The 23614-nt window shown below is 28.2% G+C and overlaps 3 protein-coding genes across 3 annotated transcripts; 2 read left to right on the top strand and 1 right to left on the bottom strand.

The window, feature by feature from the left end:
- Positions 1–1910: 1910 nt before the first annotated feature.
- On the top strand, positions 1911–7468 carry LOC112763869 (chalcone synthase-like). The gene is made up of 2 exons (XM_025809421.3): positions 1911–2108; positions 6082–7468. The coding sequence occupies exons 1-2, from the start codon at positions 1952–1954 to the stop codon at positions 7116–7118; spliced, it is 1194 nt and encodes a 397-aa protein (XP_025665206.1). The 5' UTR covers positions 1911–1951; the 3' UTR covers positions 7119–7468.
- A 5685-nt stretch (positions 7469–13153) lies between these two features.
- Positions 13154–16366, top strand: LOC112763868 (chalcone synthase-like). Its single transcript, XM_025809420.1, has 2 exons — positions 13154–13307; positions 15339–16366. Exons 1-2 carry the CDS (start codon positions 13154–13156, stop codon positions 16364–16366), a joined length of 1182 nt encoding a protein of 393 aa, XP_025665205.1.
- A 2730-nt stretch (positions 16367–19096) lies between these two features.
- LOC112767268 (chalcone synthase-like) lies at positions 19097–20919 on the bottom strand. The gene is made up of 2 exons (XM_025813146.2): positions 20715–20919; positions 19097–20267 (listed from the first exon to the last, which is right to left on the bottom strand). Exons 1-2 carry the CDS (start codon positions 20890–20892, stop codon positions 19252–19254), a joined length of 1194 nt encoding a protein of 397 aa, XP_025668931.1. The 5' UTR covers positions 20893–20919; the 3' UTR covers positions 19097–19251.
- Between the last annotated feature and the right edge of the window lie 2695 nt (positions 20920–23614).

Below are 23614 nucleotides of genomic sequence, written 5' to 3'. Positions count from 1 at the left end.
TTATTATTGCATTGAGTTCAATTGTTGAATTTTTGTTCTTATACTTTGACAATTTCTTATCTTGATGATGATGATTTTGAAGAATTTTTTCAAGGACTTCCTCCTCCTGCTCTTCATAATGAAGATGGTAATACGAAATTTTGCAAAACTTGTGAAGATTTTATGATTGATAAAGAATAGAATGATTATTAAATAACTTGTTTAGACTTTAGTTAACTAGTTGTTCATTATAATAGTTTAGTTAGTTTATTTGCTACTTGAATTTATTTTAGTATCGTATAAATTTGTGACTTGTGAATTTGTATTTTAATTTGAGTTGAGTTGTGAATTTGTGTTATGAGTGGTGACTTTTGACTTGTTATGATATATATTATTTATAATCCTATAGATAATTTGGTTTACTTGAGATTCATTTCATTATTTGTGAAATTAATTTTTGCTATCTAAATTTTCATAATTTTTATATTTTACGAGTTACGTCTACATTCCGTCTTACGATTCAATGAATTATGCTTATGAACTAGTTTAGCGAGTCAAGGTAAAAATTACGAGTTTACTACTTTAAATATATCAATTAATTAAAAATAAAATAATTTAACAAATTATGTGTGTAATTTATATTAAAAAAATTGTTACAAAATAAATGTTGTTCTTTTGTAATTAAAGGAATGAAAAATATTACAAAATCAAGTTATATTTTGTAACAAAATTTTGTGATAGAAAAAATTATATTATTAAAAAAATATTTTAAAAATAAAAAATTATTACTACTTTTGTAATAAATTTTAGTTTTTTATAAAAAAATTTATTATAAAATTTTACTTTATATTGTAACAATTTTATTTTTTATTATAATTTTTTTTGTAATAAAACATACAGCAACATTTCTTTTTTATTATTATTACAAATTCCTTTCATTTTAAAATTTAGATTTTTTGTAATAATTTTTTTTATTATAAATACTGCTTTTTCATACCGTGGTAGTGCAAGTTCTATTTTAAGATGGTTTGTGGTGTGTGTGTGTTTTTTTTTTTTTGTGTTTCTTTTTTATTTATTTTATAGTGGATGAATTTTTTGAGTCCTCATACCTTGTGTAGAGTATGTGTGAATTATAAAGAAAAAATTCTCTCACAATAATTTATTTAGATGCTTCTATCTCTCACTGATGATGGATATGAAAAATTTAACAAAATTCTCGTGTTATTTATAGGCGGGATTTATTTTATTTTTCAAATATTGCACAATAACATTCACTGTATATTATTTAAAAAATCTTTATTCTTAATGTGTTTTCAACTTTTATACCGTAACTCAGTTACACTATGCACCAGCAAAAACACGTTTTGTATCTAATTTTCTAAAAAAAAAAAATCACTTTTCCGTTTTTCCACATAATAACGTTTCAACTTTTTTTTCCTTCGGTCAAACTTTCAATAATTGTAGAAATAAAGAAATATTCTCTCCAATTTTTTTAACACTTGAAAAAATAAAGTATGATTTTTTACCATTAATTTAAAAAATGAGACCAAAATTAAATATGAGAAAAAGAATAATAAAAGATGAAAAGTCACAATTAACACTATCCAATTTTTTTTTTATTAGAGAGGATCCACTCCTGAAGAAATAGTGATGCCTAGGCATATCAACTTTAATTAATCGTAGCAGATTATACCACGCAGAGGCGGAGCTATATACATAGAAAGGGGGGCGATGACCCCCCTAATTTTAATTTTTTACATGTAAATTATATGTAAATTTCAGTTTAGCCCCTCCCTTAAAATTTTATTTTAGTCTTATTTTATTGTGTAAATATTTTTGGCCTCTCTAATATTTTATCTGGCTCCGCCCCTGATACCACGCGGCTATAAAAGCCATTTACATGTTTCAAACCTTAGATACAATATTTCATAAACTTCCACCTTTCTTGTTAATCAAATAATTAACGAATCAAATGGGGAGTGTAGCAAGGAGTAGTGTGGCTGCGATCCTAGCCATTGGTACTGCAAATCCACCCAATATCATCCTCCAATCTGAATATCCCGATTTTTATTTCAGGATAACCAAAAGTGATCACATGCTAGACTTGAAACAAAAATTCGATCGCATATGTAAGTATACGTACCATTTGAGTTTGAGTCATTTTTCCTGTTTTCGTTAACGGAAATTTTGTAAATAAGTAGCTTTATATAAAATTACGTTTATTTGGTTGAAGGAAAAATGAAAAAGGAAGAAATTAAAGTGTAATGTAAGAAAATTATGTTATTTGATTGAAAACATACTTTTTTTTTTTTTTATATATAATTATGTTATGAACTTCATTTTGATTAACTGATAGTCTTAAAGAGTTTTATAGCACACGGTCATCTAAGTTAGATAATTTGTAATAAGTTAATTTTTTTAAATATAATGGTCCAATTATATATCTGTGAAATGTAAGTATCTATTTGTAAATCAATCCCGCTACGTTACTAACAGCATTTCTGTCAATTTCTGACAACTCTTATTTATAATTGTGTTTAATGGAAGTGTCTTTACAGATATGTCTAATAAAAATATCTTTTTTATGGCTGTGCTTAATAGAAGTGTCTTTATAGATATATTTTTTGGATGTGTCTCTTTATATATTGTTTAAAATATAATGATTAATTATTATTGACAATAAGTTGACAGATAATATGTTGGTACCCTATACTTTTCCTTTGTAAATTTAAAAAAATTATGGGGCCTCTGAATTAAATAAACCTAAGAAATTTAATATTGTTAGTTTGTTAGTTTAATTAAACACTTATTGATATCAATTTAATAATGGCAAACCTTATGTTCTGTCTACATACATATTCTTGGATGACTTCATTTGAAGTTGTTGAATTTATATACGTTGGGTGATTTTAATTTGAATTTTAGTTAGATACAATAATTTTCTACTTATCGGCTTAAAATGTTTAAAATAAGTGTTCATATGAAATAAAAATTAACTACCAATTCAAACTAGAAAGATTTAGTCATTGACAAAAAATCCTTAAAAAATATTATCGATAAAACAGTCTCTTAATAATTTGAAAATACAAAAAAAACAATAAATATTTTATCCTTTATAAATAACAAAAAAAATTTGTATTTAATAAACAACTTATTTATTTGATCTAAATTTTTGTGAATAAATATTTAAAAAGTATAAAAAAATTCAAAACAAAATATAATTTTTAAATTATTTTTATTTAAAAAAATTTGATCATTTACAATAAATTTTTTTTCAGATATAATTTTGTTTTTATGCTCTTAATGATAGTTGTTGGTAAAATAAAAGAAAAAGAAGAGTATAAAATGATAAAAAAAAAAAGAATGACATAATCACACCATATTATTGCACCAATGCAAATTAAAATTGTCAACTTCTTTTCTCTTGTATACAATTATGAATGTTATTTTTAATCTTAGGTAGAAATGAATCTAGCAGATTTGGACATTAATCCAGTTCATTAATAACATCTTGATAAGCTGAATTTTAATGTATATATTATATAAGACGAATTTAAATTTGAAATTGGATAAATTCAAAAAGGAGTGGTAGGACAGCAAGTTTTGTAATATGTAGTTATTAATTAGTCATTATCAGTATTTTTAATGGTATAAGATTTTATCTAATAGTATGAAATTACTCATTTTTTTTTGTCGGTTAAGTGCTACGTTTTGTTTACTTATACTTTTTTATTAATTATTTGTGTTAAATTTAATGATAAAAAACATTGAATCTGTTTAAAATTTTTAAGATAAAAATAGAACGTTTAAAAGATTAGGGACCAAATTAGAATTCCATTGGCTCAAACATTCAAGATCAAAATAATACTTTATCCTAATATATATTTAAACAACTATATTATTTAATTTGTATATTAAAAATCAACTACTAAATTAATTATTAAAATAAAATACACATTAAAATATAAAATATATATTAAAAATAAATTAAATATGTTAAAATACAAAATAAACAAACACATATTGATTGATTTTTTATATACATATATTATTTTTATATTTTTTTATATATACTCATTTTATTTAGGCCAATTCTATAATGTATATAGTATCTATTATTTAGTGTCCAATTTTTATCTAACATAACTCTTATAATAAATTTTAAATATTAATTTTTATTTTTTTTAACAAATTAAACACCACTTTCTAAATTCCATAATAATCCTTTATATTTTATAGCTTTAATTTGTTTGTATGTATATATAGGTAAAAACTCAATGATTGAGAAAAGACACTTTGTCTATACTGAGAATTTTGTCAAGGAAAACCCTAACATCACTAATTATGGGGCTCCTTTTTTTGATAATAAATATCATTTGAAATGGAATAACCATCCACACACTTATTGAAATAAACATTCGATATATCTATTGTTTACATTGTTCAGTATTTTTATTATTTATCTATACTTGTCCATGTACAAATAGTGATGCACAGGCATGCCAACTTTAATTAATCTTACCAGAATATATCACACCGCTATAAAAGCCATTTACATGTTTCAAACTTTAGATACAATATGTCATAAACTTCCATCTTTCTTGTTAATCAAATAACTATCATCAACCATCATACTATAATGAATCAAATGGGGAGTGTAGCAAGGGGTGTGGCCACAATCCTAGCCATTGGTACTGCAAATCCACCCAATATCATCCTCCAAACTAAATACCAAAAGTGATCACATGCTAGACTTGTAACAAAAGTTCAATCGCATATGTAAGTGCCATTTGAGTTTGAGTCATTTTTTCTGTTTTTGTTCACGGAAATTTTGTAAATAAGTAGCTTTATATAAAAGTACGTTTATTTGGTTGAAGGAAAAATGAAAAAGGAATAAAAGTGCAAGATAAAAATAACTTATGAATTGGTTGACAAATTCTAGAATAATTTTGTTTTTATATTCTTAATAAAATGATAAAAATAAAAAAGAATGACACAACCACACCATATTATTGCACCAATGCAAATTAAAATTGTAAACTTTTTTTTTTTATAAAATTATGAATGTTATTTTTAATCTTAGATAGAAGTGAATCTAGCAGACTTGGACTCTAAACCAGTTCATTAATAACAACTTGATAAGCTGAATTTTAATTCATATATTATATAAGATGAATGTAAATTTGAAATGGGATAAATTCAGCTCAGGATCATAAACTAGTTTGTTTATAATTATATATATGAAAAAGTATTAGTTTAACTCCCAATATTTGGATTAAGTCCTAATTTAGTATTTAACGTTTCAAAAGTCTTATTTTAGTTTTAAAATTTTTTAAATTTTTTATTTTAGTCTCAAAAATTTTAAACGTGTTTAATGTTGTCCTATAATTAAATTTGACATGAATAATTAGTATATTGAAAAGTCAATAACGTTTGATTTCGGTATATAAGTAAAATTGTTTTACCAACGATCACCAACGTAAAATTGTTTATTTTTCTTTTAGAGAGTTGATGATTGATTGATAAGATTTGAGATTTCTTTATTACAAGAAGGAGACCAACAAAAAGAAGAGTTATAAGAAGTTTTTTTTTATTTTTTTTTTAACATAGGAAAGAAGATATAACTTAATAATAATATCCAAGTCAGATATTCTATTAATTATTTGTGTAAAATTTAATGATAAAAAAACATTAAATTCGTAGAAACTTTTAAGACAAAAATAGAATATTTGAAACGTTGGAAATTAAATTAGTATTTAACTTAAATATTAAGGATCAAAACGATACTTTATTCTGACATATATTTTAAATAATTATTAGTATAAAATATAAAATATATATTAAAAAAATTAAACATATTAAAATACAAAATACATAAATACATATTTACTGATTTTGTCTGTGTATATATTACTTTCATATCTTTTATTATATATACTCATTTAATTTTTGCCAATTTTATAGTGTATAATATCTATTATTTGGTGTCTAATTTTTATCTAACATAATTTTTATAGTAAATTTTAGATATTTAAAAATTAATTATTTTATATTTTTAAAATAAAATATTAATAGTTTAATTTTGTTTGTATGTATATATAGGTAAAAAATCAATGATTGAGAAAAGACACTTTCTCTATACTGAGAATTTTCTCATGGAAAACCCTAACATCACTACTTATGGAGCTCCTTCTTTGGATACACGACAAGACATGCTTATGGAGGAGATACCAAAACTTGGGAAAGAAGCAACACTGAATGCCATAAGAGAATGGGGGCAACCCTTATCAAGAATCACACACCTCATCTTCTACACAACTTCATGCTTATGCAACACTCCCGGTCCGGATTACCATCTTGCCAAACTTGTTGGCCTCAGCCCAACCGTCAACAGGTTCATGATTTTCAACACCGGTTGCCATGGCGGCGGGACCATCTTACGCGTTGCCAAGGACATCGCAGAGAACAACGCCGGATCGCGAGTGCTCGTCGTGTGGTCAGAGATTACACTGGCTTCTTTTCACGGTCCTAATTCTAATGACATGGATGTACTTGTAGGGCAGGGCTTATTTGGAGATGGTGCAGCTGCTATCATCATTGGTGCAGATCCTAATAATAATAATAACCCTAACTGCACTGAAGTTCCTCTTTTTGAACTTACCTTTGCTTCACAAACAACCATACCAAACACCGAGAGCGTACTCCGTGCACGTCCAGAAGAAATGGGTTTGGTTTATTATATAGGAAAAGAGGTTCCTTCGCTTGTGTCTGAAAACATAGGGAAGTGTATAATTGAAGCGTTTGATTCCATTGGCATGATGAGCAATGATGTAATGGATTGGAATAACTTGTTCTATGTTATTCATCCAGGTGGGCCGGCTATTTTAGATAGGATCGAAAATAAGCTTGGATTGAAGGAAGAGAAACTAAGGGCGTCAAGGAAGGTGTTGAGCCAATATGGAAACATGTTGAGTCTTAGCGTGATTTTCATATTGGATGAGATGAGGAAGAGGTCTAAGATTGAAGGGAAGAGCACAAGCGGTGAAGGGTTAGAGTGGGGTGTCTTGGCAGGTTTTGGTCCAGGGGTATCTTTGGAGGTAGTAGTGCTTCGTAGTATATCTGTCCAAAGCCCTAGTTAATTATTCAACTAGAATAATAATAGATTGGTGGAAACTCAGGTGCAGTTGACTTCACGTGAAGTTAATACCTGAGAGCCGTTAGATGATTTGACTGATTTGACTAAATTTTCATCTAACAGCTCTCAAATATCAACTTCACATAAAGTCGACTCCACCTGAGTTTTCACCTAATAGATTTGCTTGTAATTGCATGTGTCCATCCCTTGCATTTTATCTTTACGTCACTTTATTCTATGCATAAGTAATGTTTATGTATGTCTTCAGTTTGTAATAAGTATTTTAAGTGAATGAGCGTGTGCAAGCTAGAATAAATTATTTCTTAAAAATGATTATGCAACTGTTACGACTTACGACTTCTTCTGTTATTCTAAAGGTGTGTAAAGCCAATTGAAAAAAATCTAAAGAACTAATTATAACATAAACTAACTCAAGCTAATTTTTTATATTTTTTATTTTAAAATTTAAAAAATTAGAATAGTAGAAGGTTATTTTTTTTTATAATAGATCTTTTATTTTTCAACTAGTTAACTCTAGTTGACTACTTTTTTAGTTGGTTCTCTAGTGAAACTAAAGTCAATTATATGCGTTTTAAACTTAAAATTAGACTTTTTTTTTTATAGTAGTCGAACATGAATTTGTAGAATCAAAACATGAGATTTTGGTAAATTTTCTTGTTGATATCTCTACAAAGATAAAAGTATATCTGAAAAATATTCCAACACTCAAATTAGTATAGTCTAAAAGATATAGCAATAATTAGAAATAGATAATATATTTTAGATGTTTGTTAAGCCTTTTATGTATAGTGTTTAGAAAGAATATCTAAAAAGATTCGGATAGAGATCTGTGCGAAATATATAGGAATTTTGTGTGGATATATATAATCCAAATTATGTTCTCTATGAATCAATATACTTCTAGGAGAGACATTCTTAGATTAACTATAACGTTGGATCCAGTTTAAGAATTCGCCCGTAATAATATAATTCCAACATGTTAGAAACTTAGGTGCATTCGACTTCACGTGAAATTGATAGTTGAGAGCCGTTAGATGAAAATTTAATCAAATCAGTCAAATCATCTAACGACTCTCAGTTATCAACTTCACGTGAAGTCGACTGCACCTGAGTTTTCACCTTCCAACATTCAACATGTCCTTTTAACGTCTCTTATAAATTGCACATTTCTTATTTTCAATTAGGTTTATCAAACATTTTCTCCAATTATATATAATACTTAAATAATATTATTTGTTTAATCTATTTTTATTTTTGTCTTAAAATTCCCCAACAACCCTACCTAAAATCCAATTGTCCCACCCACTTCCAAACCCCACCATATCAACAAAGAACGAATGAGATTTTGGCAAATAGTCCAAAAATATTATAAATCACTACAAGGAACGGATGATGGCAGCAGTTTTTTTGAAAATTGCTGCAAAATAGAACGTCAGCGGATCAAGAACCGCTTTCTTCAAGGGCGCGGGGATGGTATTTTGCGGCGGTTTCCAGCAACCGCTTGCATAACCGCCGTAATTCATAAATTTTGTGTCGGTTGAAATAACGGCGATTTCAAACTATCGCTATGTGACAAGCGTGATTTTCAGCATTTTGTGAAATTTATTTGCGGCGATTTTTTATCCGCCACAATTTGATAAAAACAACTTTAAAATATACATTCCTGGCGGTTTAGAACCGCCGCAATTTAGTACAGGGGTTAAAAAAATAAGCGATTTAAACCGTCGCAATCTACTGTAAAATTAAAAAATTAGTAAAATTACATGCTTTTGACCCATTTTCTTGTCATACTCCTATTTCCTTTTACATAATGATTGATCAAATTTAAGATATTTACATTAGAAAATACACTTAATATTATTAATATACATGCGATAAACTTAACTAATATAAGAAGATAAACATAATAATCAATAACTGATCATAAAATCTAGTTACAATGTTTGAGTACAAAATGATTCCATTTGAGGTCATAGTAATATTCACCTTTAAATTAACAATAAAATAATCTTGTATTGATGTATTAATCACTTCGACAAATCAATAAATAAGCTCCTTCTTCATATGCTCCAAACCAACACACTGCAATGAAAAGTACTTCATATTAGTCAATATATACAATGAGAAGATACATTACATAATGCACAAAGATAGCTCAACGCAACACAATAACAAGATTGCCATTACGATAAGCCTTGATCCAACTCCTATCCTCTATTTTATGTTATCATTTTTCTCATCTTAATGAAATTCTTCTTTTATTAAATAATAATATAATAATTCAAATTGTTTAGGTTCATGATAAATATGAGAGTATAAGACTAATGCTAGAAGTTAAACTATGTAACAAGGAGATGGAGGTATGTCATCCTTAAAAGAAAAAAAATAAACAAATAAATATTTCTAAATTTGCTCTAACAACCACCTAGTAATACTTATACCATGTCAAGGACAAAGTATTTCCTTTTTTATATTTTTGGTCCTGAGAATAAAATTTTCTAATTAAACTCATAATCTTATATGCATAATTATTTAGACTTCAGCCAGCATATGTGGATTGCTGAATCGACAAGAGTGAAATTAGGATAAGAAGGATAAAGATAGAACAAGAAGATTATCTGATGATGTGTCCTAAGCAACACTTTGCAGTTAGCGTGAATTCTTAGATATGAGAAAGGGCCTTGAAAAAAGTTCTCGTTCAGCTCTTCATCTCTAATTATATTTATCTATAGATAATAATAAGTATTGATAAGCAATATCATTGTATGATTATCTTGAAATTCATTCATGAAGCCACAGTCCAACAATAAAAAAGACATCAAGTCAGTAACTTAAAACCTTTTTAGGGGCGAGCTAATAATAAAGAAAGGCATTAGTGTTAAAATTTTGGAACTTATTGATGTAATCAATTAAGTTTCAGATTTTCCATCCAAAACCCTTCAGGAAATAAAAATTAACAACATATTGCACATAAAAGTCATAATCTTAAAGTTAACCATTCCCCATCTGTTATATGATTATGAAAGTGATGTAACGTCACCACAGATGGTTAACCAACTACATGGACAAATTGATACTTTTAACAAGTACAATGCAAATTCAAAAAGTTACATTAAAGCATGCCAGCAGCTAGCTTGAATAATTATCTAATAGAAAACAATCATATTTGAGACTGGTTGGCAGGTGACATTAGACCAGGACCTGGACTTGTTTCTGCTAGTATAAGGGAAGACTATTCAAACCATGAAGATCAACAGAGCTGTCTGGATTCTTAAGTTAAGAGCAATATCTTAAGCCACCACCTTTCATAATCATAGTATTCTAAATTCAAAACCTAGTATTCACATGTTACTTTCATTACATGGTACATAATTTCATATTACATCATGTTATTAGTGCTTGGTTGGTTAAACAATTTTCTTATGATTTCACATAACTTCATGAATACACACCTGTACCATAGAAAGAGAATTGCTGCATTTGCAGGAGTAATAGAAAGGCCTATCATTCCTCCATACAATTCATTAGGCACATACCTACAGACAAGATTATTAGAACCGTTAGATCCACGATTAAGCAGATTTATAGTACAAGCCTTGTTGATGAGTTTACATGGTAAATACTGTCACCAGAAATCCAATTTCCTGCACATGATTAAACCCGACACAAGCATAAAACATGATAAATATTGTCACCAGAAATCCAATTTCCTGCATATGATAAAGTATGAGAGTCAGAATCCAGACTTCCAGTCCAAAAATTTTAACAAAATCATGTCATATAATAAAGATAAAAGTATTGTACCTGATAGTCATAAGCCACAATAGATAAGAGAAAAGCCAATACAACATATGCATATACTAGGCAGTCATCAGTACTAAGTGACAATGGACCACTTGTAAGACAAGGAAATATGGTGCTTCTTAGCATCCTTGAAGCTAAAAAAGAAGGATATATCAATCCTAATTTCACCTCTCTACCATCAGTAGAAGTGGCTAGTTGCAAGCTCGACAACACAAAAGCATGTCTAATTTCACAAATAAACTTTAGTTATACATTGCCAATTACCACCAGTTATTTGGTAACTTTCGCGTTTCACCATATAATAATTGTGTAGTAGGAAGACTTAGTGTAACTGCATTGGTTATAAGAAATTTCAAATAAATTATCAATTAGCAGGTTGATGATCAAAGAAACACCAAAAATCAAAGTAACAATTAGACATTAGCTCCAATAAAACAAATTCTTGGTACACTACATATATACTTCACACGAAAAATCCAGAGCTTTAAAAAATTTGTTCCACTCTAATAAAATATCAACTAATGCATACCGGTGAATCACAAACTAAGTCAGTTTAATTACTTTCATAGATGAAATAGGATGGTTAAAATACCCATCCACTCTAGCACACTGTGTTTCTATGTTTAAAAATAGCATGGTTTTTCAGCAAGCAGTTCTGATAGTATGATCTTTCATTTTAATTTTCAATACACAACTCATATCATTATAAAAACAAAACAAAATTCCACATAAAATAATAATAACAACAAAACCAAATTCCTAAAATCCTAGAATGAAACGAGAGATTTTTTAGGGTCCTAGAATATATTAAGGATCCAAAGCTCATGTGTTTCCTAGCTACATTAGGCAGTGGATGAGAATAATCAGAAATCAAAAACAAGGTTTCAAATAAATTTATTTGCTTTTATTTAACATTTTTTTTAGGTTTTTTCTTAACCCAATTAAACATGAGGCATACTCTAAATCAATATTAATCAAATATATAGGCAAAATATGAATCAAAATTCTTAACTCTAAACAGCCACGATTAAACTGAATTAATCAAATATATAGACAAAATCTGAATGAAAATAACCTGAAAGAATAATCTGAACCAAGAACATATTTACAAATTTTGAGGAAAATAGGATTCGAATTTTGTAAGTGATCAAGAATGAAAACAAGAAAGAGCAATGTGAAAATACGAACCATGACAAGGGAGAGGGTGCAATAATTCAGATTCGCGCACGGTGGAGGAGAGGGGAACAGTTGTCGACGATGAGAGGAGGACGTCTGGCAGCCATGCAACTCAGAGACGGCACAGACTCGCACGGTGGATGCGAGAACAGGGGTGGGTTACGCACACCAAGGATGAGGGATTAGGGGTTTCACGTACTGTAGAGTAGAAGGGAATGGTCGAGGATGGTGAAAGGAGGTTGGGTCAGCAGCCACCAACTCCATAGTGACACAGCGGAGCATGGTGTGTTTGAGCACAGGGGTTCGCACGCTTCCACTCTCCTTTCGCAGGTTTCTCTTCTTTCTGATTTTGGGTAATCTAAACTGATTTAGGGTGAAATCACTATATTGGGTTGGGGTTAGCGCAGCACTTCATGGAATCGATGCTAATCCAAGTTGATTCTACGTCACAATGAAAAGATCGAATGCCAATCGCAGCTATCATAAAAAATTGCAGCAGATGAAGAAACAGCTGGCAATTTGTTGCCGCTATCTTCAACCTCTCTTGTAGTGAATAGTATTTATTAAATTTTTTTTAAATAAGTGATATGACGTTATTTTTGAGTTATTTAAACACCAAAATTTAATTGTATTATTTTACAAATTTCAACATAATATTTAATTGTTAATATTAACACTTCATTAATATTTGTGTGCTAAAAATTATATTAAAAACTAATATAAATTACGTTTATAAAATTTAAAGACTAAATAAAGATAATTAAAATTTAAAAAATTAAATTAACACTCGTATACAAATTTCTGATTAAATTGAATATTAACTTGCTCAAAAAATGTGTTTGCTGTACCATTTATATAGTGCCAAACTTTAATTAATTCAACAGCAGGTATACCCACTTTAATTAATGCTAGCGGTATACCACGCAGCTATAAAATCCATTTACATGTTTCAAACCTTATTTACAACATTTCGTAAACTTTCACTTTTCTTATCAATCAAATAACTATCATTAACCCTCATACAATAGACTGAATCAAATGGGAAGTGTAACAACGGGTGTAGCCACAATCCTAGCCATTGGTACTGCAAATCCACCCAATATCATCCTCCAATCTGAACATCCTGATTTTTACTTCAGGGCAACCAAAAGTGACCACATGCTAGACTTGAAACAAAAGTTCAATCGCATATGTAAGTGCCATAATTTGGGTTTGAGACATTTTTACTGTTTTCGTTGAAGTAAATTTTGTCGATATGATAAGAATGTGTTTAGAAACAACTTTAATAAGAAAAATTGAAATCAGTAGAATTTATTATTTTTTATTAATATTTTTAATTATAATTTAATTTTTTTAATTTAATATCTAATAATATATTTTTAATTCATATTTTTAAATATTATTGATTAATTGCGGATTAAAAACAATAAATTTTACTGGCTTCAATTTTAATTTTAAGCAAAAATCTTATTTAAGACTAAATCAGTATTTCATTCGTTCTTACATGATATAATTTCAGATTTTTTATAATTAGAAAATCTAAAGTTCAATTCTTATATCAAAAACATATTAAATATAATAATTTATGTACTTTTATCTATTAATTATACTTTTTAGAACAAATAATTTTGTCATACTTTTATATATATGAATTTGCTAATATAACACTTGTAAATGAAAGGTTTTTATACAAAATATAATATTTTGAAATTTTGAAAATGATATTAATTTTTAAAACACTTTATTCTAGAATAATTTTGTTTTTATATTCTTAGGATACTTGTTGTAAAGTAAAAAAGGTATAAAATGATTAAAAAAAGAGTGAAATAATTAAGCACGCCATATTATTGCACCAAATTAAAATTGTAGAAGTCACCCCAAAAAAAAAGTTAAGATTGTAGACTTCTTTTGCATGTACAAAATTATAAAAGTTATTATTATTAATAATGTCAAGTTAGAAATTAAATAAGCCTAGCCGACTTGGATTCGAATACAATTCATTAACAATTTAGTTTGAGTTCGAATATTACATGAGACGAGTTTAATTTGAGTTTAGATAAACTCAATTTAGGCTTGTAAAATAACTAGTTTGTTTATAATTATATATTATTTATTATAAATAAAATATGAATTTAATTTTTATATACAGTTAGTGTAAAAGAGTTTTATATAAATAATTATTAATTATATATTACTATATTAATAAAATATTTAATTTTTAAAAGAGAAAGTTTATGAAAGTAATTCTATATATAGTCAAGTATAACTTTTCAAAAGATCCTAGTTTTAAAATTTAAAAAAACTTGCCTTTATGTTTAAAAAACACGCGCTTTTTCACTCTCTTCACTTCTCCTTCCGCGTTTTTTTCGTGTGTACTTCTCTTTACATTTCTTCTCCTTTTTTTCAGATCACTTTTATTAGATTTCAGAATTTTTTTTAACAAATTTGAACGTTCTTTTATAAAGTTTTGGATATTTTTTTATGAATTTAGATGTTTTTCTATTAAGTTTTAGATATTATTTTTTAAAATATAAAATTTTTTTTTCAAAAATTAAAAAAAGAAACATCTACAATTATTAAAAAAAATCGTCCAAAGCCTAAAAGAAAAATATCTAAAACATAAAAAAAAAAACGGAAAAAGAGAAAAGAGGTTTGTGTGACGACACGCGCGGCTGCAGGTGACGGAAGGTGATGCATTGTGATGGTGGAGGACCCGCGGTTGAAAGAGGACACGCGACCGATTGTTGGTGGCGGAAGAAGATGTGCCGTGCCGCTCCTGGTGATTGGAGGTGATGTTGTTGATGGTGGAGAAGACGCGGATGCTCGTTAACGATGGGAACTGACGTTAGTGATATACATACATAAGGAGGAGGAATAATTTTGTGGTTGTCTTTTTTTACTGTAATTGAGAGTTAAAATGGGATTAGAATTACTTTTGATTTAGAATTTTTTTTGTTAGATTTTTTTTTATAGTCTATACATTAGTTGGCTGCCTTTGACTGATATTTTAATTAGTATTTTAACAGAATTATTTTCAAAAATATTGCTTAAAAAGTCATCTAATTACATGAATATAAATTTTATTAAAATTAAACTCATTGAATATTTATATTAATCTATACTCATTTTATTTGATACTTTTAATTTATTTGTATATATATATATATATATATATATATATATATATATATATATATATATATATATATATATATATATATAGGTAAAAACTCAATGATTGAGAAACGACACTTTGTGTATACTGAGAATTTTCTCAAGGAAAACCCTAACATCACTACTTATGGGACTCCTTCTTTGGATGCACGACAAGACATGCTTATGGAGGAGATACCAAAACTTGGCAAAGAAGCAACATTGAATGCCATAAGAGAATGGGGCCAACCCTTATCAAGAATCACACACCTCACCTTCTACACAACTTCATGTTTATGCAACGCTCCCGGTCCGGATTACCATCTTGCCAAACTTGTTGGCCTCACCCCAACCGTCAACAGGCTCATGATTTTCAACACCGGTTGCCATGGCGGCGGGACCATCTTACGCGTTGCCAAGGACATCGCGGAGAACAACGCCGGATCGCGAGTGCTCGTCGTGTGGGCAGAGGTTGCTCTGGCTTATTTTCACGGTCCTAATTCCAATGACATGGATGTACTTGTAGGGCAGGGCTTATTTGGAGATGGTGCAGCTGCTATCATCATTGGTGCAGATCCTAATAATAATAATAATAACCCTAACTGCATTGAAGTTCCTCTCTTTGAACTTATCTTTGCTTCACAAACAACCATACCAAACACCGAGAGTGTACTCCGTTTGCGTCCACAAAAAATGGGTTTGGTTTATCATTTAGGGAAAGAGATTCCTTCCGTTGTGTCTGAAAATATAGGGAAGTGTATAATTGAAGCGTTTGATTCCAGTGGCATGATGAGAAATGATAGAATGGATTGGAATAACTTGTTTCATGTTATTCATCCAGGTGGGCCGGCTGTTTTAGATAGGATCGAAAAGAAGCTTGGATTGAAGGAGGAGAAATTAAGGGCGTCAAGGAAGGTGTTGAGGCAATATGGAAACATGATGAGTCTTAGCGTGATTTTCGTATTGGATGAGATGAGGAAGAGGTCTAAGATTGAAGGGAAGAGTACAACCGGTGAAGGGTTAGAGTGGGGTGTCTTGGCAGGTTTTGGTCCGGGGATATCATTGGAGATAATAGTGCTTCGTAGTATATCGATCTGAAAATAAGTTATTTATATGCCAAAATTATTTACTAAAGAGAAAGTCTACGGAGTCAGCAGATTTTGTGGTTTTTAACTATCAATTAGTCATCAATGATATTTTTAATGGTGTGAAATTGTATCTAATGGTGTAGAATCATTCAATTTCCTTTTGATGGTTAAGTGCTGGCCAAAATTTAACAAAAGTGCTGGTCCCCTAACACTCCTCTTTACTAAAATCAATTATTAATATGTTTACTTATAAATATAATGTGATTTAATTTATATTTTAATATATACATAGTATAATCAATATTTCAGATAGCCCTAATTTATTATTCAACTAGAATAATAGATTTGTATTTGCATATATCCATCCCTTCTATTTTACCTTTTGCTCACCTTATTTAAACATGAGTAATAATATTTTTAAAAATGCTACTTCTTTAAATTTTAGTTTTTGGTTAATTTTTAAATTTAATAATATATTATTTTAATTTTTTATATTTATTTTTACGATATTGATTTTTTAAAAAATTTGAAAAATTACTTATTTTTTTTAGAGGCCTGCTACACATACAAACCTTTTTGGCTTACAAGTTATACAAGTTGCTCCAAGTCCAAGAAAAAAACACGCGCTCCTTCAACAACACGTTCACTCTTCGTCTTCTTCCTCAATCAAAACGCAAACCATCAAGAAAAAAATACGCGCCCCTTTCACAACACGTTCACTCTTCCTCTTCTTCCTCAATCAAAACGCAAACCATCAAGATTCAAGGGACATTCAAAACAAACTACTACGATTATGCAGAAATGTTCCAATTCCTCACGAAGAGTAGAAGAAATCAAGAAGAAAAGATACAAATCTCCATAAAAAATCACCAGAAAAAAGGAAGAAACATTATTCAAGGTACTGTTTTACTGTTCTTCTAGGTTTTTCTTTTAGATTGTCTTTGCCATGTGCCTCATCCTTAACCAGCAAAATATTAAAAGATTTCAAGAAGAAATATACTGTCTCCCCCTGTTTTGAGTGTATTTCTTAAATCGTTTGGGTGTATTTCTGTAATCCTTTGGGTGTATTTCTATAACCGTTTGGGTGTATTTCTGTAATCCTTTCTGTAACCGTTTGGGTGTATTTCTGTAACTGTTTGGGTGTATTTCTGTAATCGTTTGGGTGTATTTCTGAAGTTCTATTATCTTCAAAATGATTTCAAAGCTTGATTTCAGAAACTATAAAAGTCGAAAAAAACAAAGCAAAGAGAGAACGCATGAAGGAGATCCAACAAATTTGACAAGAAACTCGAAAAAAGAAACGAAATCTTTTGAAAAATGGAAGTTATATATTTGTGCGTTAATTGATTTAAATTGATTTAAAATTCTGTTAGAAAGGCACGTAACAAACAGCGCGTTTAATGAATAAATTTCGTCCAGACTTGTAAAGTTTGTAAATACAAAATACTTGTATGTAGAGATTAATCTTTTTTTTTATTTTAAAAACTGAATAAAAAATAATTTTTAAAAAATATCTAGTTGTATTGTAATGTTTTATATATGTGTTCTGATTGGATGAGACGTGTGCATCGTGTAAACTAAGTATAAATTATTTCTTAAAAATGAATATGCAACTGATTTGGCACCGAATTCGAAGGTTTGGACCATTAAATGGTTCTATAACAAAACATGTAATTTTAAAGTCTTTTTAACAACTGTTACATAGTCTTTTAACTAATTTTAATTACAAATTAATTCCATATATTTTATTATCGATTATATTAAAAAAGTAAAAAAATAGTTAAAATTTATTTTATTTAATATTCATTAATTATTACAATAATAAATAAACACTAAATAAAATAAATTTTATTTTTTTTACTAATATTTTTTTTATCAAACATTTTCATTTCATTATTATCTATTTTGTACGTGGTGTGTATATGGTCCATCGAACAAGATGTTTATTGAAAGGTTGCATATAATATACACCTAACAATAATATACACATAGATAGGGTGGTTTAATTTACTGGTTTCTTTCCCTACCTATGTCAATTACAAAAATAAAAAAAAATGTTAATTGTATTAAAAATGAGAAGTATAAATTTCATTGATTGGGTAAGATTAAAATACTCTTTAATTAATTTAAAAAGTTATATTTATGATTAATTTAAAAAATCCTTAAATATTTTTCATATTAATTTTGTTTAATTATATTAGAAATTTAATATGTTTTTAAAAAGATTAAAACAAAATAACCTTTTGGTTAATTTTAAAATTTAAAAAGACTAAAATATTCAAGTTAAATAACCATGATCTACCACAAATTCATTCCAAGAAAATCTCTATACTCTATGAGTGGTGTGATATTATAATATTAAATATATATTTTAGTATCTTAAAATATAATGAACTCTGTTAGACTTTTCGAAATTAAATTTTAATTTTAATTTCTAATACAATAAAACAATTAATCTTTTCATAATTAACTAAAAAGACATTTTAGTATAAGACAATATATGATATAAGTTTAAATCAAATTAATACTTGGAGCCGGTGAAAGACAATTTAATTTAGGTGAAAACTCAAGTAGAGTTGACTTTACGTGAAGTTGATAGTTGAGAGTCGTTAGATGAAAATTTAGTCAAATCAGTCAAATCCTTTAACGGCTCTCAATTATCAACTTCATGTGAAGTCGACTGCACCTGAGTTTTCACTTTTAATTTATTAATATGACATTTAGTAGACAAATGCTAAAATTAAGAGTAACAACAATCATCTCTTATTTGTTATTTCAATTGCATAATATATATAAATACTGAGAGATACTCACTCTTCAACACTCAACACACAACACCGAATTCAACTTAATCTTAGAACTTATTTGATGAATATGGAAGTTAATTAAGTTTAACTAGCCATCAAAACAAATACTTCGTAGAACCACAAGCTCCAAAGATAAACCTGGACCAAACCCTACCAACACACCCCATTCTTTTCCTTCACCACATGTGCTCTTTCCTTCAATCTTAGACCAGTTCCTCAACTCATCCAACACAAAAATCACACTAAGGCTCCACATATTCCCATATTGGCTTAACACTTTCCTACTTGCTCTTAATTTCTCTTTCTTCAATCCAAGCTTCTCTTCAATCCTATTCAGAATAGATGGTCCACCCGGATGAATAGCATAGAACAAGGAATTCCAATCAACACTACTCTCTCTATTCACACCAACCAAACTAAACGCATTTATCAAACACTTGTCAATGTTTTCGGATATAGCAATGGGAATCTCTTTTCCTAAATAATAAACCAACCCCATTTCTTGTAACCTTCCATCGATTGAACTCTCAGTGTTAGGTATAGTTGTCTGTGAGGCCAAGACAAGTTCAAATAATGGGTATTCAATACAAGGTTTAGGGTCTGTCCCAATAATAAGGGCAGCTGCACCATCTCCAAATAGGGCTTGTCCTACAAGAACATCCATGTGATTAGGGTTAGGGCCATGAAATGAAACTACCATGGTTTCTACCCACACTACAAGCACACGTGACTCAGCATTGTTCTCAACGATGTCCTTCGCGACACGTAGGACTGCGCCGCCAGCGTGGCAACCGTTATTGAAGATCATGTGCCTGTTAACCGTTGGTTTGAGGCCAAGAAGCTTGGCAAGGTGGTAATCCGGACCAGGCATGTTTCCAAAGCATGAAGTTGTGTAAAAAATGAGGTGTGTGATTTCTGACAATGGTTGACCCCATTCGTTTATGGCCTTCATTGCTGCTTCCTTGCCAAGTTTTGGGACCTCTTTGATTAGTATGTTTTGTCGAGTATTTAGTGAGGAAGCTCCATAAGTACCAATGTTTGGATTCTCCATGAGTAAATCTTCATTGTATAGGAAATGTCGTTTCTCAATCATTGAGTTTTTACCTGCCATGTGAACGTATAATTTATGTATGTTAAAATCATATATAGGTTAAATTATGATGGATTACTAGTACAAAATTTACAATGAAGTTGTCTTATTTGCATTGCATAACTATTGTTAAAAGTGAAAACTCAGGTGCAGTCGTAAAGTTGATAATTGAGAGAAATTAGATGATTTGACTGATTTAATTAAATTTTTATCTAACGATTCTCAGCTATCAACTTCTTCACATGAAAAATGGACTGGATCTGAGTTTTTACCAATGTTAAATAAGTAATTAATCACGTAAAAATATTTTTATACGAAGATAATAACTTAAAATTGTTAAATATATGATTTAATATATTTTACTAAGTTACTTAATTAATATGTATTAATATTTAAACTGTGAACTTCATATTAACGTATATCCAGATAAATAGGCACCTTAATTAAATATATAAACTTACATAAACGCTGGAACTTTTGTTTAAGGTGGAGCAAGTGATTGCTTTTGGTGGCCCTGAAATAAAAGTCAGGGTAATCATCTTGGCGAATGATATTGGGTGGATTTGCAGTACCAATTGCTAGGATTGTGGCCACACCCTTTGCTCCATTTCCTTCTTGAGTTGCTCCTAAACTCCCCATTTCACTTGGGTTTGATTGGACTGAAATTTTTTCCTGTACCACCAGGGATAATTTGAAACTAGAAAAATAATTAACACGATTTATTATATTTATTTTCTTGTACAAATTTAACTCTTTTAACCGCTTTTAATTTTCTCCATAAAAACTACTGCATCTACACTTCACGTATTTGATATTTCGATTGTCGCATTTTTCAGATGCAATGTCAGTATTGTCAAATAAATCATGGGCAACACCAAATTTTTTAAGCTAAAAAATTTTAGGTTTAATTACTTTGTTGGTCCTATAGTTTTGCAAAATTTTCAATTAGATTCTTATACTTTTTTTTCTTTTTAATTGAGTCCTTGCACCAATTTTTTTTTAATTGGGTCCCTACACTTTTTTTTCCTTTTATTTAGGTCCTTATACCAATTTTTTTTTATTTTAGTTGGGTTCCTATAGAATTAAGCCAATTACTATTAAGAAAAACTTAATTGAAAAAAAATTAGTGTAGGGACTCAATTAAAAAGAAAAAAAAGTATAAGGATCTAATTGAAAATTTCACGAAACTATAGGAACCAACAAAATAATTAAACCAAAATTTTAATATGGCATTAGAATGCATTATCTCAAATATATTGGTATTATTTTGTGTTTTTTTTTAGGATACGGAGAGTAATTTTTTTTAAATTTAAAATTCAACAAATTGAAAGATCCAACAATTTTAATTTATGAGAATTTTTAATGAGTTTGAAAAAGAAAATGCCAGGTTTGATTTACTGTTTTTAAAATTTTTTTAATTCGTAAAAAATAGAAATCAAAGAGACAAATTTAAATTTATAATTTTTTAAAATTTTTATTTATGAGAATAAAAATCTAAGGATCTGATTTTAATATTATATATTTTTTATTTTTATAAATTGAACTAAATGAGTACAGTTTGTACATTATGATTTTTAAAATTTTTTGCAAAATGAATTTCTAGTCATCACCATAAATTTATACTCTATTTCCTTCTTTATTTGGCCAATTTTTTCTTCTTCGTTTTACGCTGTCTCCACAAAAACTTCTTATGCTAAGGTAAAGAATGGTAGTCAATACATATAGTCTAACCGAATACAAAATACTCAATAAAAAGAGACTAAAAATATATATTTATACATAAATATATAATAGCTGATTTTTTAATGTATCTAGCATTTTTGATAATCTTATTGTGAATTGATCATCATATTATTATTGTTCAAAACATAAAGACATACTGAAAATATAAGTGTTTCTGAAAATATATGACTCAAAGCATAAAACCTTACTTGCCTGTGACAGTGAAGAATGTGATTTACAAGATCTGAAATTTGTCCTTAGTCTTTCTCTTTTGCTGGAAAAAAAAAAATCAAAGGATGTTGTTAGGAATTAATTAGAGTCGAATCATAAGCGAACTAAAAGATTTATCTGAAATTAATATACCAATAAAATAGGTTAATGAAAAGAGAGAATAATACTAATATTTTAACGTAGAAAAATCTTTAAATTAACGAGAACAAAAAAACTACGGGCTAATATTTTTAAAAATATTTACTGCATTATAATATAATATATCATAATAAGACACTCTCCTATTATAATTTCTAGTACTGAAGATATAATCAAATTGTAATGTATATTACCCACGATACTCAAAATTATAAAAGAAATCTCACTTGCAAATTACAACAACTTTTGGAGTTTGGAATGCTTAATTTGGTGCCTCTTAAACTGATTTGTGTTTGTGTTTTGCTGTGGCCTTCGACAACTGAGCTTAAGCTATTTATAATAGCTTAAAGAATAGTTTAGAGCAACAATAATTAATTAAGGGATGCTCCATGTAGAAAACATTTTTTTTTAAGATATTTTTTAATAATTAAAATTTAACATATATAATCACTTAAATTATATTATTTTTGTCAAAATTAGGTCAAACAAATTAATTTTATCGAAAAATAGTGAATCAAATTTTGAATTCGTCTAAATTAATATTATTTTTTATAAAAAATGACTACAATATCTCTATTATATAAAATGATTAAAATACTCTTATTATATATATTAATTTTGAGAATCCTAAATTCTAGCCCTTTTCTTTTTCTATCGTTATAGGGTTAAAATTTAAAGTTTTCAAAATGAATATATATATATATATATATATATATATAATAGGAATATTTTAGTTGTGTTTTATAATAGGAATATTGTAGTAATTTTTTTATAAAAAATATTAATTTATACCAGTTCAAAATTTAATTTATTAATTTTTTGCTAAATTGATTTGTCCGGTCTAATTTTAATAAAAACAATACAATTTAATTTATTTTATGTGTTAAATTTTAATTTTTAAAAAATATCTTTAAAAAAAGACGTTTTTAACATCTTTATTTATGTGGCTCCTATTAATTAATAGGGAATACTCACATAATGACATGATGACATCTTTATATGAAAATGACATTGTAAATCTTTAAATGGTTAATTAAATATATTTAGTCAAACATATTAAATTAGGTCCATAATATATTATCTTAATGTGAAGATGTCATCATGAGTGTATCCACCTTAATAAATTATTAACGCTTATTTTGCTCCAGCTATATGATGCCTACATAAACCGGTTTGTTGTTGCTCCAGCTATATTAGTCCTACCAGTATAACTAATATATCAACAAAAAAGGTTAATAAATAAAAAGAAAAACACCAATATTTTAACATG

Source organism: Arachis hypogaea, chromosome 17 (genome assembly GCF_003086295.3).
Source record: "Arachis hypogaea cultivar Tifrunner chromosome 17, arahy.Tifrunner.gnm2.J5K5, whole genome shotgun sequence".
NCBI classification, from domain to species: Eukaryota; Viridiplantae; Streptophyta; class Magnoliopsida; order Fabales; family Fabaceae; genus Arachis; species Arachis hypogaea.
The sequence above is the reverse complement of the archived record's forward strand: the minus strand, read 5'-3'. Positions and strand labels throughout refer to the sequence as shown.

Bases quoted from the DNA above. Each gene is read 5' to 3' on its own strand.
- LOC112763869 (XM_025809421.3), top strand. From the start codon at position 1,952: ATGGGGAGTGTAGCAAGGAGTAGTGTGGCTGCGATCCTAGCCATTGGT. The intron at 2,109-6,081 runs GTAAGTATACGT...ATGTATATATAG, and splicing joins ACAAAAATTCGATCGCATAT to GTAAAAAATCAATGATTGAG.
- LOC112763868 (XM_025809420.1), top strand. From the start codon at position 13,154: ATGGGAAGTGTAACAACGGGTGTAGCCACAATCCTAGCCATTGGTACT. The intron at 13,308-15,338 runs GTAAGTGCCATA...ATATATATATAG, and splicing joins ACAAAAGTTCAATCGCATAT to GTAAAAACTCAATGATTGAG.
- LOC112767268 (XM_025813146.2), bottom strand. From the start codon at position 20,892: ATGGGGAGTTTAGGAGCAACTCAAGAAGGAAATGGAGCAAAGGGTGTG. The intron at 20,268-20,714 runs GTAAGTTTATAT...TTCACATGGCAG, and splicing joins ACAAAAGTTCCAGCGTTTAT to GTAAAAACTCAATGATTGAG.